This window comes from Larimichthys crocea, chromosome III, assembly GCF_000972845.2.
Source record: "Larimichthys crocea isolate SSNF chromosome III, L_crocea_2.0, whole genome shotgun sequence".
Classification (NCBI taxonomy): domain Eukaryota; kingdom Metazoa; phylum Chordata; class Actinopteri; family Sciaenidae; genus Larimichthys; species Larimichthys crocea.
In genome coordinates, this window is record NC_040013.1 from 41,844,178 (window position 1) to 41,862,572 (window position 18,395).

Genomic DNA, 18,395 nt, shown 5'->3' on the forward strand with positions numbered 1-18,395 from the left:
CAAGACAGTACTCAGAAAAATGGTAGTAACAGTTAACACTGTCTTTTTCTTTTCTTCATATTGACGTGGGATTTCTGTTAAACAATATACTATACAATAGTTAGGATTACGACTTGAAGAGCTTCCTTATTTAGTAAATTTGATCTTGATCTTCTTCTTGGTATGCCACTGAAATCTGAGACTGTACTTGTCCAGGGTCATGTCATGTCAGTTGTGTTTGTGTTTTCCCAGTAGGAAAGTTCAGGGTGTAGTTCTTGGGACCCTCAAAAGTACCAGGAACTTTTGGGTGGAGCTGGCGAGCTTCCTGAATGTCTCCTGCCCAGTGTCACCAGTACTTGACTGTTTGAATTGTTATAAGGGCCTTGTGGAAGTTTTTAAGTGGTTCTTCTTCATGTTCCTTACTTATGCAATACTCAACAACGTAATAACTCTCACGGTCTCTGACAGCTGAGAAAGTATATATTAGGATTTAAGTGTGCAGTAGATATCAGCTAAGTTGTCGTTACATCGGAGTCACATCATCCAATTAAAATAAATTGAGTTTGTGTCATGGTTTCAAGCTTTTAGAAGAAAGGAAGACTAAATGTCCTGTGTAGCGTCATGAGTGTTTGCTTGATTGAAGCAGCTCGGTACGTCGCGGGAAACACAAGCAGGAAGCCTTCCTGCAACCACAGTTGTGTAAATGTTTGTCAACCAAGTTATCAACCAAATGCTCCGGCCGCAAGTCACTTTTTTTACCTGGTTGAAACCATTCAGATGTAATGAGGTCGGACATTTGGCATGTGAGAGAAGGGAAGAGAAAAGGAAGGAAGAAGTCCAGGAGGAGTTTGTGAGGAGAGTTAGAAATCAACGGGGACGAACGACTTCTCAACAGCTGCTTCCTGTTTTCCCTCTCACTTTTCCAGCCGTTAGCGTTTTGGTGGGATGTAAGGGAGGTGTGTGTGTATGGGCTGCGTGGGTGTTTTGGACAGTACTCCCTGGTATCCAGCCAGGTATCAAATATCTCTTCCATTCAGGGGAATTCCTGGGAAATTGATTGTTTGAGCTTCAATCTTTATGATTGATCTTTTTGTCTTCATGTTTTTATGAAGTTTTGTATTGACATATTCAATAGCATTTTCTGAAATAAATGGGAAAAAAATCTTTTAATCAAGGCTCAGTTCCTGTGAATAATGGATGATCAAATGCAAATTCTGACATGATCAGAGGCCAACTGTAGTGTTCAGTTTTTTTAAACTGCACTGATAAAGGAGAGTAAATAGCGCCATATGTTTGAGTTCATGCTTAAGTTGTAAGTGTCTTCAAGGTTTATATATCTGTTTTATTTCCTAAAACTGACAAACCGTTGGTTCATGAACAAATTAGATAGTCAATTCATTGTTTGTTTGTATTTCCAGCTACTTTGTATTGATAAGTTAGGAAACTAACGGACATGAAAATGGCCAGATTTATGCAACAAGGCTGTTAGTCCATAAAACACTCTCCTACATTTCCCAGCATCTTTTCTTTAGACTCTGGCTGTTAGTTAACGTCCCTCTCTTCCAAACTTCACGCTGGAAACACTTGAAGTCTTCAAGCCTAAGCTGAGATAACACGACATCCACTATGACATCATCTGGGTTATTTTGTTGACTTGACGGAGATGGTGCACATTATAACTGAAACACTAACTGAACTGGACTTCCCCTTTTTTATGTTTATTCACTTTATTTCATAAAAGTTACACAAATGTGAGGTGTAGGTCCCATGTGTTGTTTGTTTTATTGCTGTTTTAATGGCCCATTTACTCTGGCCATGGGACAGCTGTTGAAATTAGGCTTTTGGCTAACACTGCCGCATTTATTGATGTTGATCAACATGCACTGTTTAAAATAAAGTCAATAAAATACTGAGTGAAGAGGTAGGGGGGGGTGTTGGTGTTCGTAACACATGGTTGTTTGAAGGTTGTTAACATCAGTGAAGATCGACCCTGTGAGTTTTCGGGTACAGGAAGATCCTCTGTGACTCCTTATCCCTCCCGCTGCCTGCTGGTTCGTCCTTACGTCATTCACCCCCTCCCACCGTGGCCACCCTGCCGCCGCGGATCTGTCTGCTTCCTCAGCACTCTGCTCTCGGGCTGTTTATCTGAGCCCTGGATGCGACCTGACCCGGCCTGGCCACTGTTTGTATTTCAGCTACGGCCGGGGCCCCTAGGAGCCACGCAGCCAGGATGGAGTAAGGATCCCATGTTGCATTGCTGACATGTGATAGTCATCACATGCTGAGGTCCTGTGGGGGCAACTCAAATCAGGGACTTGATGTTTACATTTCAGCCTTTCGGATGACTTTAAGGGGCAATCACAACTTTAGTTTGTCTTCTTCAGTTCTTCATTGTTGCATTTGTTGCGTTTTGCTTCATTTAAGTTCAGTATTCTTATATAACAAGCCGACCGTCTGAGACTTATAAAGAGAAGTAACATGGACTCAGAAGCAGCTTATTAATGGACAGAGTTTTAATAATAGTCATCTTGCCAGATTGCGGATTTTGGCAGCGGGGAAAAGGTCAAAACAAATCTGATTCCAGTTCCTGTAACTTCAGCTCAGCATGATAGATTTACTTTATTTTATTATGTACAGTTTTCCAGGCAGCAGCAACAGCTGATTAGTGGATGTCAGTATGACTCTACTTGTAAACATAAAGCACTGCAGCCTTCAAAACCCTCTCTGAGGCTGAAAGCCATTTCACCTGGACGAAGAAACGGATCGTAAAAATGGAAAATGGTAAGACTGCACAAGGTGGGGTTGGAATATGAGTTCCATATCCTTGATGCAACAAAGTGACCTAACCTTTTTTTCCACTCCCTCCAATCCTGTTTTTTTTCTTACCAAAATCCCAATCATTTTATAAAACACAGAGGTTCTGACCGAGATAGGCTGTTAACAACATGAAACACTGTTTCACGTAAAATAATATATGATCAAAATGTGATTGTTGAACCATAAAACCTCAGCATCTCTGTTTTTTTGACTCCAGCAGGGTACCATTTTTTATTCCCATGTGTCCTGTCTGAATCTCCAAAGAAATAATCTTAACTTCTAACCTCATCTCATTTTCTTTTTTTTTTTTAGTGTTTCCTTCGCTGCGTTTGTTGACGTCATAAACCCTCAATTTTAGTGCTTCAAATTTGGAAAACTACTGTAGAAACATGGTGGTTCAACATGGTGGACCCTGTGGCGGAGGACCTGCAGTATCTGTAGATATAAAAGGCCCATTCAAAGGTGACGAAACCATGATTCTTAATTTCAGGTGTTTATGCACTAATGAAAACAGATGCATTATGATTATATTCCATTTCTGCCATACTCTGTAAATAGAGCCGCTTAAATCTTACACGCTAGACCTACAAGACAGTACTCAGAAAAATGGTAGTATCTGCAACTCCATAAAAATTATACAAACTCCTATTTGCACATAAAGACCATGTGACTTGATCAAAAGCTTCAGAACAGCTACTAAATGGACCTTATGTTATCACTGTCTTTTTCTTTTCTTCATATTGACGTTTTAAATTCTCTAGAAAAATGCCAGAAATGTAGCCACTGTCATGCTTGTTTCAGTCCATATTAAAACATGATCTCATATATTGACACCCAAAAGTTGCCAAGCTATGTGGTTTATATAAAATTTGTTGGTAAATTTACACTGAAGTTACCTAATAAAGACAAATGTAAATCTTCAAGTGGTCACAATGAAGTTAACACATACATTCGTACAGCTGACTACTAAAGATTAAATGCAAGGTTGTACAAGACTGGGATTTCTGTTAAACAATATACTATACAATAGTTAGGATTACGACTTGAAGAGCTTCCTTAAATTCCGTAAATTTGGTCTTGATCTTCTTCTTGGTATGCCACTGAAATCTGAGACTGTACTTGTCCAGGGTCATGTCATGTCAAGTTGTGTTTGTGTTTCCCAGTAGGAAAGTTCAGGGTGTAGTTCTTGGGACCCTCAAAAGTACCAGGAACTTTTGGGTGGAGCTGGCAGAGCTTCCTGACTGTCTCCTGCCCAGTGTCACCAGTACTTGACTGGTTTGAATTGTTATTAAGGGCCTTGTGGAAGTTTTTAAGTGGTTCTTCTTCATGTTCCTTACTTATGCAATACTCAACAACAGTAATAACTCTCACAGGTCTCTGACAGCTGCAGAAAGTATATAATTAGAGATTTAAGTGTGCAGTAGATATCAGCTAAGTTGTCGTTACATCGGAGTCACATCATCCAATTAAAATAAATTGAGTTTGTGTCATGGTTTCAAAGCTTTTAGGAAGAAAGGAAGACTAAATGTCCTGTGTAGCGTCATGAGTGTTTGCTTGATTGAAGCAGCTCGGTACGTCAGTGGGAACACAAGCAGGAAGCCGTTCCTGCAACCACAGTTGTGTAAATGTTTTGTCAACCAAGTTATCAACCAAATGTTCCGGCAGCAAGTCACTTTTTTTACCTGGTTGAAACCATTCAGATGTAAATGAGGTCGGACATTTGGCATGTGAGAGAAGGGAAGAGAAAAGGAAGGAAGAAGTCCAGAGAGGAGTTTGTGAGGAGAGTTAGAAATCAACGGGGACGAACGACTTCTCAACAGCTGCTTCCTGTTTTCCCTCTCACTTTTCCAGCCGTTAGCGTTTTGGTGGGATGTAAAGGGAGGTGTGTGTGTATGGGCTGCGTGGGTGTTTTGGACAGTACTCCCCTGGTATCCAGCCAGGTAATCAAAATATCTCTTCCATTCAGGGGAATTCCTGGGAAATTGATTGTTTGAGCTTCAATCTTTATGATTGATCTTTTTGTCTTCATGTTTTTATGAAGTTTTGATTGACATAATTCAATAGCATTTTCTGAAATAAATGGAAAAAAAATCTATTTAATCAAGGCTCAGTTCCTGTGAATAATGGATGACTTAAAATGCAAAATTCTGACATGATCAGAGGCCAAACTGTAGTGTTCAGTTTCTTATAACTGCACTGATAAAGGAAGAGTAAATAGCGCCATATGTTTGAGTTCATGCTTAAGTTGTAAGTGTCTTCAAGGTTTAATATATCTGTTTTATTCCTAAACTGACAAACCGTTGGTTCATGAACAAATTAGATAGTCAATTCATTGTTTGTTTGTATTCTCAGCTACTTTGTATTGATAAAGTTAGGAAACTAACAGGACATGAAAAATGGCCAGAATTTATGCAACAAAGGCTGTTAGTCCATAAAACACTCTCCTACATTTCCCAGCATCTTTTCTTTAGACTCTGCCTGTTAAGTTAACGTCCATCTCTTCCAAACTTCACGCTGGAAACACTTGAAGTCTTCAAGCCTAAGCTGAGATAACACGACATCACTATGACATCATCTGGGTTATTTTGTTAGACTTGACGGAGATGGTGCAACATTATAACTGAAACACTAAACTGAACTGGACTTCCCCTTTTTTAATGTTTATTCACTTTATTTCATAAAAGTTACACAAATGTGAGGGTGTAGGGTCCCATGTGTTGTTTGTTTTATTGCTGTTTTAATGGCCCATTTAACATCTGGCCATGGGACAGCTGTTGAAAATTAGGCTTTTGGCTAACACTGCCGCATTTATTGATGTTGATCAACATGCACTGTTTAAAATAAAGTCAATAAAATACTGAGTGAAGAGGTAGGGGGGTCATTGGTGTTCGTAACACGTGGTTGTTTGAAGGTTGTTAACGTCAGTGAAGATCGACCCTGTGAGTTTTCGGGTACAGGAAGATCCTCTGTGACTCCTTATCCCTCCCGCTGCCTGCTGGTTCGTCCTTACGTCATTGCACCCCCTCCCACCGTGGCCACCCCTGCCGCCGCAGGATCTGTCTGCTTCCTCAGCACTCTGCTCTCGGGCTGTTTATCTGAGCCCTGGATGCGACCTGACCCGGCCTGGCCACTGTTTGTATTTCAGCTACGGCCGGGGCCCCTAGGAGCCACGCAGCCAGGATGGGAGATAAGGATCCCATGTTGCATTGCTGACATGTTGAGTCATCACATGCTGAGGTCCTGTTGGGGGCAACTCAAATCAGGGACTTGATGTTTACATTTCAGCCTTTCGGATGACTTTAAGGGTGCAATCACAACTTTAGTTTGTCTTCTTCAGTTCTTCATTGTTGCATTTGTTGCGTTTTGCTTCATTTAAGTTCAGTATTCTTATATAACAAGCCGACCGTCTGAGACTTATAAAGAGAAGTAACATGGACTCAGAAGCAGCTTTATTACTGGACAGAGTTTTAATAATAGTCATCTTGCCAGATTGCGGATTTTTGGCAGCGGGGAAAAGGTCAAAACAAATCTGATTCCAGTTCCTGTAACTTCAGCTCAGCATGATAGATTTACTTTATTTTATTATGTACAGTTTTCCAGGCAGCAGCAACAGCTGATTAGTGGATGTCAGTATGACTCTACTTGTAAACATAAAGCACTGCAGCCTTCAAAACCCTCTCTGAGGCTGAAAGCCATTTCACCTGGACGAAGAAACGGATCGTAAAAATGGAAAATGGTAAGACTGCACAAGGTGGGGTTGGAATATGAGTTCCATATTTCCTTGATGCAACAAAAGTGACCTAACCTTTTTTTCCACTCCCTCCAATCCTGTTTTTTTCTTACCAAAATCCCAATCACTTTTATAAAACACAGAGAGTTCTGACCGAGATAGGCTGTAACAACATGAAACACTGTATCACGTAAAATCATATATGATCAAAATGTGATTGTTGAACCATAAAACCTCAGCATCTCAGTTTTTTTTTTTACTCCAGCAGGGTACCATTTTTTATTCCCATGTGTCCTGTCTGAATCTCCAAAGAAATAATCTTAAGATATGCTTCATATCCTGTTTCTCTTCCCGCTTAACTTCTCACCTCATCTCATTTTCTTTCTTTTTTTTTTAGTGTTTGCTTCGCTGAGTTTGTTGAAGTAATAAATCCCCTCTTCCTCAGCTCTCGAGCTCTTATTTGTTTTCCTAATCTAGTCTGGATATTATGTAGTCACAGGAATATTTAGTTCCTTCTTTTGTTGGCTTACTCTGTCTTTAACTCTTGGCCTTTTTATTTTAATATGCGTGTAGTTGTTGATGATGTAGGAATTTGAGCTTGTTCTTCTTTTACTTTCACTGCACCTCAGTAAATGTAAATGGATTACGTTACTCTTCAAGCTGGGGGGTTGAATCGCGGTCTGCTTGCTCGTCTGCATGCCGTTTTAAGAGCTGTGTTTTTGGTTTGGTTTGAGGCTCTGAGCTCATTTTTTTGGATGCCGTCTCTTTTAAGGATTATTTTTTAAACACGGGGCAGCATCTCTCCTGATGTTGTTTGTTTTTAGTGAACATGTAACAGCAGTGAGGATGAATTACATGTAGATGGTGGTACAGATAATGCCCTTGTAGAAGTCGTACTTTTTCCCGAGCTGCTTCTCCTCCGTCTTCAGGATGAGGCATGTGGGAAACATCAGGTTTTGCTCTGTTTTCAGCTGTCGGAAATTATGTTTGGTTGAGGGACACAGCAGTTTTCTGTTTGAAGAGCACTAATTTGAACTGTACAACATGATGAAAGTATTGCCTGCAGGACAAATGCAAAAGAAATGGAAAGAGGACTTGCACAATGACGGCCTTTGTATTCGTTTTTCTTCGCGTGCGTTATCATGTCGGCCTTCCAGTTCTCTGTTTATGCGAGCCCCGTTCAGCTGGAGTGAGAGCAGCTCTGTCTACTGTCACTGTGGCCTACTCGAACTGAGAGGCTTCTGCCGTGCTGCGTTCACAGCACAGTGCTGAAGTGCTGCTCGTATCATGTCTTTTATATTTGGATGAGTCATGTGTCTATGTGAAGTCTTTACACAGTGTTAAATTCTCTAAAGATGTCCTTACTTGTGAGGATCAAACACTCCTTGCAGAGGAGGAACCAGAGTAAGAGATTTACGCTAAATGTTACACCCCAGCCACAAAAAGTAAACACGTGAGAATAAAAAGAGTGAACAGACGAGATACAAAGGTTGCAGGTGAGATTAAAACCAAACAGCGGAGGGCTTATATAAAAAAAAAAGAAAGTCTGAGTCCTAAAGAGAGAGAGAGAGAGTGTTGGTGTGAGCGTCTCCTCCTCCTGAGCTGCTGGCAGAGCGTTGGTGGATTTGAGGAGTGTGAAGTTTCCATGGAGTCTGAACAAAGCCATCTGGAGTGAGGAATGTGGTTTGGGAACGCTCCTCGTTACACACAGTGGAGGACCAATAGCGTGGGGGTCCTGATAAGAAAGAGAGAGAGAGTGTGTGTGTGTGTGTGCGTTTGTGTGCTTTTGTATTTGTGCTCTTCTGAGAAACACACTTGTTTCCAGGGATAGATGGATGAGAGAAAATCCTCCAAGTGAGGATTTTTTTTTTTTTATATACCTCTCTTCACTTCTTCAAAGAGTTAGTTCAGGATTAAAAACTCAGGTTTATGGTTAAAGGAGATTTCCAACATGATTTGTTTTTGGTGGATTTAATCTCTTTGTTGTAAATCCAAAGTACTTTGCTTGCATGTGCCACAATTTTTGGATAAGCAGGCCCAGAGCTTGAATCCATTTTGTTAGGATGGATTATGACTAGTCGACATTCTCACTTAAAGGGTCCATGTGGAGTTTTCCTGTAAACAAATAAAAGTTATGTTACTCATAAATGCATTGTGTGTATCCCAACAAAGCTGAGCATGTTTTTTTTTAGTATTTAAAATGAAATATCAAAAATAATGACAGTTGCATATCATAAATTCACAATCACAAAGTTTTTCAGATGGCTAATGTTGTTGTATGGCCAACAAGAAATCATAAATATTGTATTCACTGTGATGTGGGAGGCCGTAACCAGCAAGTGTTCAGTATTTTTACTAGCAAGTGAGCAATTAATGACTGGAATTGGTCATCAACTAATCAATTCATGAAACATTCATCATCAGGCTGCCATTACATGTGATACAAAAGTGACCACAAACAATCAATGGTGTGAACGCGTTTCAAGATTCAGTATTTTAGTTGTGAAACCTGTAATTTAATTGAAGCTGCTCAACGTTTTTTATTGTGCGAGCAAAGCAAAGCAAAAGTGGAAGAAGCTCCATCCAAGGTGTTTGCCGAGAATAATGTAAGAACTGATCAAAAGTGGTTAAAGACGGAGAGAATGGCTGCAGTTCAGTGGTAGAAATCACGCAGCATATTGTGGAGAGATCGTGAATTAGAAGGAGGGGGAGGGGGAGTGAGAGGAGCAGCTGCTACTAGTTTGTGTGTGTGTGTGTGTGTGTGTGTGTGTGTGTGTGTGTGTGTTGTACATGTGCCATTAGCACCGTCTGTCTCACTCAAACGGCCTCATGTGCTTTGATTAAAAGAAATCGGATCAGCTGAAATTAAATGTATTTTTTTTGGTCTTTTCAAGCTTTATTTTGATAGAGACAGCTGAAGAGTGACAGGAAATGTGGGGATAGAGAAAGAGAGAGAGATGGAGAATGACTTGCACGAAAGAGCCACAGGTCGGATTCGAACCTTGAGCTTTCGCAGCAAGGACTGAGCCTTCGCACATGGGGCGGCTGCTCTACCAAGTGAGCTAAACACCGCCCCAAAATTAAATGTATTGTGAAAAACGAACCTGAAAATAATTGATTAATCACCTAATCTCATCAGCTAATTAAATTAATATAAGACTTAAGGATGGCTTGATGAGATGATTGATCACTCTTTGTTCCAGTGTGTGATATCTTTAGGCCGGATTAGCCATCAATTAAATTTGCAGCGTATATTCAGATTCCCCTGGGGATACATCCTATTGTTTTTGCGTTATGTTTGACCTTACCCCAAGCACTGCCACCACCAGGCTAAAATTTCTATTGGCACATACGAAATAGCTAAATCTACAAGGTATAATGCCATGAAATTCACACATCTGTGATCTCCAGAGGATGAACCTGCAGGTCTTGAACAAGAGAATCATCAATCACCAAAAGGAAGCTCAGCATGTTTCCAAGGTTCTCTGATGGTAAGCTTTTTTTCACACATTTTTGGAGATGATGTCTGATGATACAGCGATTGTGGCAAATGAATAAAAATCAGAATTTACATTTCAAAGTTTAGAAGTTATTTTGTTACAGTCTGGGAGTAATAAGTCCGTACATGTACTTGATGTTCTTAAGTTGCTACAACAGAAACGGCTCAGCATGAAGCGCTGTGTCTGTGATTTACATGTGGTGGAATTAAGGATGTGTCCTGCAGTTTAAATGACCCCAGAGACATTTTCTCTGTTCACTTGATCTACTTCTCCTCAGCATGTTGTTGGACAGACATTTCTAAATGAGCTCTTTGCCATGTAAGAGAAGAAAAGCAGCACTTGTTTTGGCTCTCTCAGGTGATTGACAGAGCATTTACACAAATGATGGTGCTTTTTAACACGATGGCATTTAACTTAAATGTTTAGTTGACAAAATAATGGGCATTCCCAGAACAGTGTAGGTTCTTGTAACGTAGCAATAATGAAGACTTGCATTTAAGGATTTTGTACCCCCGCATAATGAGTATGTAGCATTTTAAAATATCCAAACAACCTGAATTTGTTTTTTCTTCTGAACGTCTTCCTGATTTAGCACCAGAGACATTCGAAATGAACTACAAATAACACAGGAAAATAACTTCTGCTCACAGTGAAGATTTTTAGTCAAACTAGAGGATGGCAGGGTCGTCCACTTTGGCACAGACTGGAGTATCTCAAGAAGTTTTGAATCAATCGCCTTTAAATCTGGCACAGGCACTTGTTCCTAGTGGATAAATGTAAAATATCTCTGATGATCCCCTCTGACTTATGACATTTTGATTTTGAGTGAATTGCCTTGACAACTATTAAATGGATTTCCATGAACTCATGGTAAACACGTTCATGTCTCCTTCTAGATGAATTGTAATAACATTAAGTAAATTGACATTCCCGTCCCATGTACTTCATGTTCAGTGCTAATAATAATAATAATAATAATACATTTTATTTGAAAGCGCTTTTCAGGGTACTCAAAGACACTTTACAGAGAAGAACATTAAATCATCAAAACAATAAAGACAGTGCACTAAAAACACATTAGATGCTAAACATCATCATATTATAGTGTGCACATTAGAGCAGATGTTAGCTAAACTACAGTCAAACAAAGCTCACTGCGGCTGTAGATATTTATGGGGCAGGTTTTGATTTATAATTGAGCATCAAATTTCACCAGTTGATATCACTTTCACAACGTTAGATGCATTTGTTTTCTGTGATGGGGCTGTGTTGTGCTTTATTTTGCCCAGTGTACTTTGTCTTGAATAAAATAAACTCTGTAACTCTATTTTTATTTTTCTGTTGATCCACTAACACACACATGATCAGTTGAGTGTTATCTAGTTTTACAGATGACATGTAGGGCTGCAAAATTAGGTTTTGATTGGAATTTTGTTTTTTAGCAATACAATAAATGTCACAAGTGCTATATTAAACAAGTGGGACAAAAATCTACATTCTTCTCTTGCTGCATGCTTCGGTGTGTTCCTGGGACATTTCTTTGGCATTTGTTGAAGTGCCAATCACATCAGCTTTTGTTTTCAGAAACAAAAAGATCAGTGACCTGGCCTGTTTGTACACCTACTGCTGTGTTAGCCAGGATGTATGGATACTTAGAGGTTTTCCACTGGCATTTCTGACATGGCAAACTGTGTTTTCACAAAGGTCTGTTGACCATTGTACACAGTTGACGGGTTTTCTGTTCAATAAAACACCGGGGAAAATCCTGAGAAACAAACCAGTTGACATATCCTCAAACAAAACGTTGCATCTTCCTAGAAAATCATTGAAAGCAGCGGCTAAGTTAAGCTAGATTAAACGTGTACTGAGTACCATGGAAATCAGTTCTGTAATTTAGTTAGTTTTGGAAAAAAACTTGCTCTCAACATGTTTTCTCTCTTCTGTTGCTCTGATAAATCTGATTCTCAGTGGATGAACTGGTCATGAGGCTGTGAGAAAAGGATTACATAACTGGAAAAAATGTGTTGTTCTGAGTCAGAAAATATGGCAAATCAAATTTAGAAGTTGCCAAGAGAACACTTGGGTTTGACCTAAATGTCAGGAAAAGTGGGAAAGCGTTCTTATTTAGTCCTGGTCTACGTATAAATCCACACTTTATCTAATATTTAGTGTCTTTGTCAGTTTATTGCCTAAGTACATTCAAACATATTCTCATTAACCAAAGTCTGCAACTCAAGAAGTGAGGAGTAAGCAGAAGAAGAATTTATTGGAAGCACAAAAATGCTGAATACCAAACTGATCATCACAGAGATTTATGTGTTCCTGCTGTTTTTCTTTCTCCTTACAGAGAGGAGGTTCAAGAGAACTGTGTTCGCTGGAGGAAGAGGTTTACCTTTGTGTCTAAAATGAGTGCCAACCCTCACACCGGAGTCCTGGATCCTTCTGTCTGCAGGGTGTCAGTCAGGAAGGTACGACTCTCAAAGTGTCCTCCTCAAGATTGGAGATAAACTAGATCAGTACACGTTTTAAGAAGTTTAGACCAAAAGAAAAGAGAGTTAGTTTCATCAGTCTCTTAACAGGAGGTGGTGACAGGAATAAGGCAGCACTGTGATGATGCTTTAAACAACCTTGTGCACTGATCTAGAACTGTGATCTAGAATGACTTTAGAGCGATCCTGATTTAAATGCTGAATGTTCTAAAATTGGTGCAGCTGTTAAGAAGCGTGCTGCTATACTTTTCATGTGCGACGTGCAGTTTGGAGAAATATACCCTGCCTGCCAGCTTAATGAAAACAGGATATAGATAGACAGAGAGGACATGTATCTTCATTGTAAACAAGTTATATACAGCATATCCAAGCCAGAACAAACCTTCTTAATCAAATGTGTTCTGTCTTTTGACCTGTATGTCACCAAATCAATGCATACTGGGAAGGAAATGCATTATAGTAAGTGTAATATTGGATTTTTGGTTTGGAGATATTCACACAAAAATGTATCCAGGATATTTCAGCGCAGACTTGCTAAATCTCCCATGTGAACACGGCCTCTGTGCCATGCTCTGAGAAACCATGAGTGTGGTCTCAGCCTGTAATTTCAACTCTCTTGTTGGAGCCCTGTAATTGGAGGCCTCTGTAATATGAAGTTGGATCAGTTGGATCACAAGGTTCATTACTATCTTCCTGTTTTCCCTGCAGGAACTCAAAGGAGGAAAAGCATATACGAAGGTAAGTGCTTGTGTCTCCGTCTCGATCGCCTCACCTCTCGTGTTCATAAACACATAGAAACACTTACAGACGAGCTTGTGTCAGTCTCTATAAACCTTAATGCCATATCATGTAAATATTAGCATTTCTCACAGCACTTTGTCGAGCATGCCACTCGCAGGGCGTGACTATAAATGAAAAACGTGTCCTCCCTACAGTCACATTTGCCCGTAATCTGCAAAACATCCTGCCAACACCTTTCTAACGGTAACTGTAAAAGCTCCTGACAAATGAGTCATGTCTCGTGAATGAAATTACAAGGTCAAACCCCTCATGAAGATAAACTTTTGTTGATTCGTGGACGTTGTTGCCTGACAGGAACAGCTTCCTCTGTTTTTACCCATTCTCCATTTAGATTTCCTTTGGTTAAATATACCCCGCTTCCCTCCTTAGATGTTGGCTTCCTTAAATACACACCTATGAAAACAGAAGCTCCCAAAGAAAGGGAAACCTGGAGAATGAAGAATGGGAACCTTTAGCTTGAGAGAGCAGCAGAGCTCATTTAAAATAACATCACCAATGCAGTTCAGACAAAGGCAGTTTCCACAGTGGACGCGAGGGACTTTTAAATGTACAGCAAGTATTTGGACCATTACAACTTTACAGCACTGAGAATAATGGTGCCTTTAAATAAAAGCCATTAGGTCATATTGGAGGAAAGTTGGATTACACAATACATTGGATGATTGTTTTAAGGTAAAATGGATAACATGGCCTCCTTTAAGATGCTCCTTAAGCAACTCCTCATTTATTATAATTTCTATTATATATATTATATATCCTGCGTATCATGAAGGAGGCAGTTGAAATGGGAGAGTATGCAGCTCTTTTTTATGTTTTCCTGCGAGTCTGAATAGGTGTGTGTTTTCCCTCAGTATTTAAAAAAGATGATATGTCATAATTTATATGGCCGACTCCCACAAGTTGATCGGACTGAGCTTTTTCTTGCTTATTTCCCAACCAGACCAAAAGATGCTTATTTGTGCACCACAGACTTCATCTTCTCATTATGAGACTCTCCTGTCTTACGAGCTTTCTAGCAGTGATGGCGTGTTTAGGTGTCGCGTAGACTCTGAGGAGTCCTTCTCAAATTCTCAACATTAGTCTTGCTCTGTTAAGACTGACATGTGGTTTATGCACCCTATCATACATGAAAAACTTCAAAAGCCTGTGACGTTAACGGTGTGTGCTAAATGATGGGTGTTGCAGAAATCGCTCCTTTCTCAACGCATGCCAGAAATAAAGGCCAGTGAACCCCTCCATTAGTGAATCTAGATTTAACTTGTCTCTTCTCTTGTTCTCACCCTAAGCTGGGCTTCACAGACCTCAACATGGCGGAGTTTGCGGGTTCTGGCTCCACCGTGCGCTGCTGTCTGCTGGAGGGATACGACACCAAGAACACGCGGCAGGACAACTCCATACTGAAGGCAAGGAGGAGGGAAACAAAAGGGCAAATGGGTGTGAAAAGAAAAATGAAGAATTTGAATGTGTCATAAATTATTATTATAGGTCCTAATGCCTGAAGCGCGCTTGATCATTAACTCCGACACTTTGACCTTTGACATTCAGCCTTTTCATTGATTGCTTCCATTCAGCAAATTAAGTGCAAAGGTAGAGGATCAGTTGTCCTTTTGTCATGGAAAGACGGTGAAAGGCTTTTGTTTAAGTACTTTGGTTTTTCTGTCTGTCATAATAAAATATATTTTACCGTGTACCGTCTAGAGCTGAAATGAGTAATGATTGATGCTAAACATTCCCTATTTCCAGTTGTGGAGATTTGCTGCTTTTCTTTGTTGTAAGTGATAGGAGTCGTTTGTAGGGTAGTTTTGGACTGTCCTGAACAGAACAACATGTAAAGATAATCCCTTTTCAGACATTTTAACAATGAATTGAGAAAATAGTATGATTAGGTGATCGTAATTCTTTAGTTCTAGCTCTTCTATCAGTTTCCAGAAGGGGTTGATTTGTAGAGACAGTTTTGGATATCGTAAACCGTGTCTACCGTGCAGCCACATTGAACGTCCCGTTACAAGTCATGCCGAATAATTTAGGTCAGTTTAACTTTGTTATCCTACGATGATAAGTTGAGTTTACAATGACAGCAGGTCATAAGAAGAAGTGCAATGTAAACAGAGCTGCAGCTAATGATTGTTGCATTATCTGCAGATTGTTTTCTTGATTAATTGTTTTGTTTTATGAAAGGTTGGAAGATGGTGGAAAATGTCAGATAACTAAACAAATCTAAACAAGTCTTGTTTTGTCACACCAACAGTCCAAAACCAAAAGATATTCAACTTCCTATCATGAAGAGGAAGACAAAGTTGTCTTAATATGGAACTATTAGGATGTATTTTATCACCTTGAGAAGTAATTGGTTAATTCATAATTAGCCCAAAATCAGCATTTATTCATCAATGATGAATACAAAGATGTTTGTTTCACTCGCAGCTGAAGCAGTTAAACGTCTCTGTGGTTGAAGGAGCTTTATTTAGTGAGGAGCTGAGGAGCTCTGCAGCGCCACCCAGAGGTCATCAACACAAACTGCTGTGTAAAACAAAGAGCCAAGATGGTCACGAGTAGATTTGTCATCTAATTCCTCTGGAAGACTTCATGCTGTGTTGTTGTGCGTAACTCAGATGTCAGTGAGTTTACTGGAAGTTTACTCTCAGCTTTTCCCAGATAACTTTCATCACTGTTTAAGCTTCCAACAGACTGTTTCGTCAAGACATATTCATCGTTACTCCTCACTAACAGCAATGTAGGGCAATGTTTTTGGAACTGCGGGGGGCTAATTGGTGACAATGTTCAGGTTTTTTTTTTATTATCATGTGATAGGGACAGAAACGATGCTGTGCAGGAATGCAATCAGGTGCACAGGAAAGGGAAAGGGCATACACTACAGGGGAACTGCACCGATTTCACAACCATGGAAAATCCTAGATCGGAGATTTATGTTTCTGTTAAAATTGTGTGGTAAACTCTTTTTTCCTTTTTTTTTTTAAATTTTTTTTTTTTAAAGGTGATCATCGGGATGACCCTCCTGTCTGGAGATCCATGTTTTAAGACGTGAGTAGTTCAAACTGTGAGATTTCTAAATATATAGAGTTTTGCTGAACGGTTAATCAAAGAGTCTCGAACGCATCATCAGTCACGTTGCGGGGATGCAATGTTTTTTGAGGACACGGGGTCAGCATTACATAACATTACAGAGAGATCAAAGAAAATACATTTATGATTACTGGTCAGTAGGTCCTCACAACGGATATGATCAATGTCTAGTCCCAGAGAGAAAACAAGGTTAAAGGTATGGCCACCTATGTGTGTGGCACCAGATACATGTTGCTTGTAATTTAAAGATTCTTTAATATAAAGAAGATCAGTGGCTACAGGTTAAACTCACAAACTAAAAACAGTGTCCAGCTTAATAATAAAAGTCAGAAACTCAGATAAATAAGTGATTTGCTGGACCAGGAAGCTGATAAATTAAAAAACAATAAAACTTGCCAACGATTCTTCCAGATCACAGTGAGACCTCCGCTGCAGACTGACAAACGTGAAGTCCCAAGCAGATATGGAGTCTTAAGGTTTTTTTGTGGGGACAAAACACTCACCTGTGTGTTCCAAGGTTTTTGAAATCATAGTTTGTCTATTTTGTCCTAAATATGTCAAAACAGGATGACATATTTGTTGAGGGAGTTTATCGGTGGCCTGGTAATTTCTATACATATTTGTTGCATGTTTTAACCAGATTCTTATTGTGTGATTGTTCTCTCTGTGCCTTGTTGTCACAGGCAGCCAGTTTCCCCATCAATATAACTAATCTTATCTGAATGTGCCAAGCTAAACAGAACTACGGCTCTGTGCTTATTTAATCTGTTCCAGACTGATAAGTTGTGTTTTTTTCCCTGCAGGCCTCCCAGCACAGCAAAGTCCATCTCCATCCCCGGACAAGAACACACCCTGCAGCTGGACTGTAAGGGGGAGGGGACAGCCGAGCCCGGGCCGACTGGAGGAGTTTCACTGGGCCGAGCCGCTAAGCCTCGACCTTCCATCATCAACTCAGGTACAACTTATGTCTGGGTAGTAGTGGGTTTTGCATTTTGGATCCAGTTCAGAGCTCGAAAAAAAAAGGTGATTTTCACTGAGCGAACACATTAGTCATATCCAAAATATGTCTCTAGTTCACTGACACTGACAGTGGAAAAGATTTGGGTCTTTTGTGTTTTAAAAGCTCAGTGTTGGGATCCTTAACCTTTTATTTTTTACAACTTGAATTTTTATTTGCACATTATTTCATTTTTTACTCACCGGGCATCAAATGGGGGAATGTTTGTAATGCAAAGAGATATATGTAGATATGTAACATACTGTGTCTGGAAACACAATTTGTACTGAGTTTTTGAGTTTGAGCTCTACGTAATGGATATGATCAGGGATTCAAATCAGAACTTCAAATGCCAAAACAACTCGTCAGCTCTTCAACTCTTCATCATGACTAACTTATAGAACTTTAAAATAAATCTCAGTAAGATGATGTCAAAAAGACAAGAGATCAAGTTTCAATATAAAACATCAGATAAAGTGTTGAGAGTGGACTCCAGTGTTTTACATCTTGGGCCGACATGCCTCGACCCAGATGTGTTCAATTTGTTGGAGCCAAAACTTCCTGGAAAAAGTTCTAAAAGAAATATTTGAGAGAAGATTGTCCTGCATGGAAAACGATCTGATAATGTTTAGGATTTGTTCATTCTGAATAAAAATGAAACCTGTTTTTGTTCCAACTGGGAAAACAACTTGAAAGGTTGCGGTTGTCAACAGCACTAGAGTGTCTAGTTCAAGAATCTGTCCAAAACCCTTTTCACGCAAGAAAAAGTGCTAATTCTCAGTCAGGAGCCATGAATGTCCAAAAGTACTGAAGGTTTCATTACAAGCAAAAGTCAGTTTTTGCAGAATCAATTACTTTGATTAGTTTTTTTGGAGTGAAACCTGTAAAATGTTTGACTTTTCAGATCATACAATACATGGTGATAAATTACCGTGAGTCAGAAATGGCTGCCATCACTGAGATCTGCATCTTTACTCTGAAAGTAAACAAAGTCTGAT

At 39.7% G+C, this 18,395-nt stretch overlaps 1 protein-coding gene across 1 annotated transcript in view; it reads left to right on the forward strand.

The window, feature by feature from the left end:
* The window catches only part of eeig1a (estrogen-induced osteoclastogenesis regulator 1a), a 29,421-nt gene that overhangs the window by 6,424 nt on the left and 4,602 nt on the right, over positions 1–18,395 (forward strand). Inside the window, exons 3-7 of the mRNA XM_010750798.3 lie at positions 12,374–12,494; positions 13,224–13,253; positions 14,603–14,719; positions 16,312–16,358; positions 17,204–17,355. Coding sequence (XP_010749100.1) covers positions 12,374–12,494; positions 13,224–13,253; positions 14,603–14,719; positions 16,312–16,358; positions 17,204–17,355 — 467 coding nt within the window. The remainder of the gene's footprint in view (positions 1–12,373; positions 12,495–13,223; positions 13,254–14,602; positions 14,720–16,311; positions 16,359–17,203; positions 17,356–18,395) is intronic.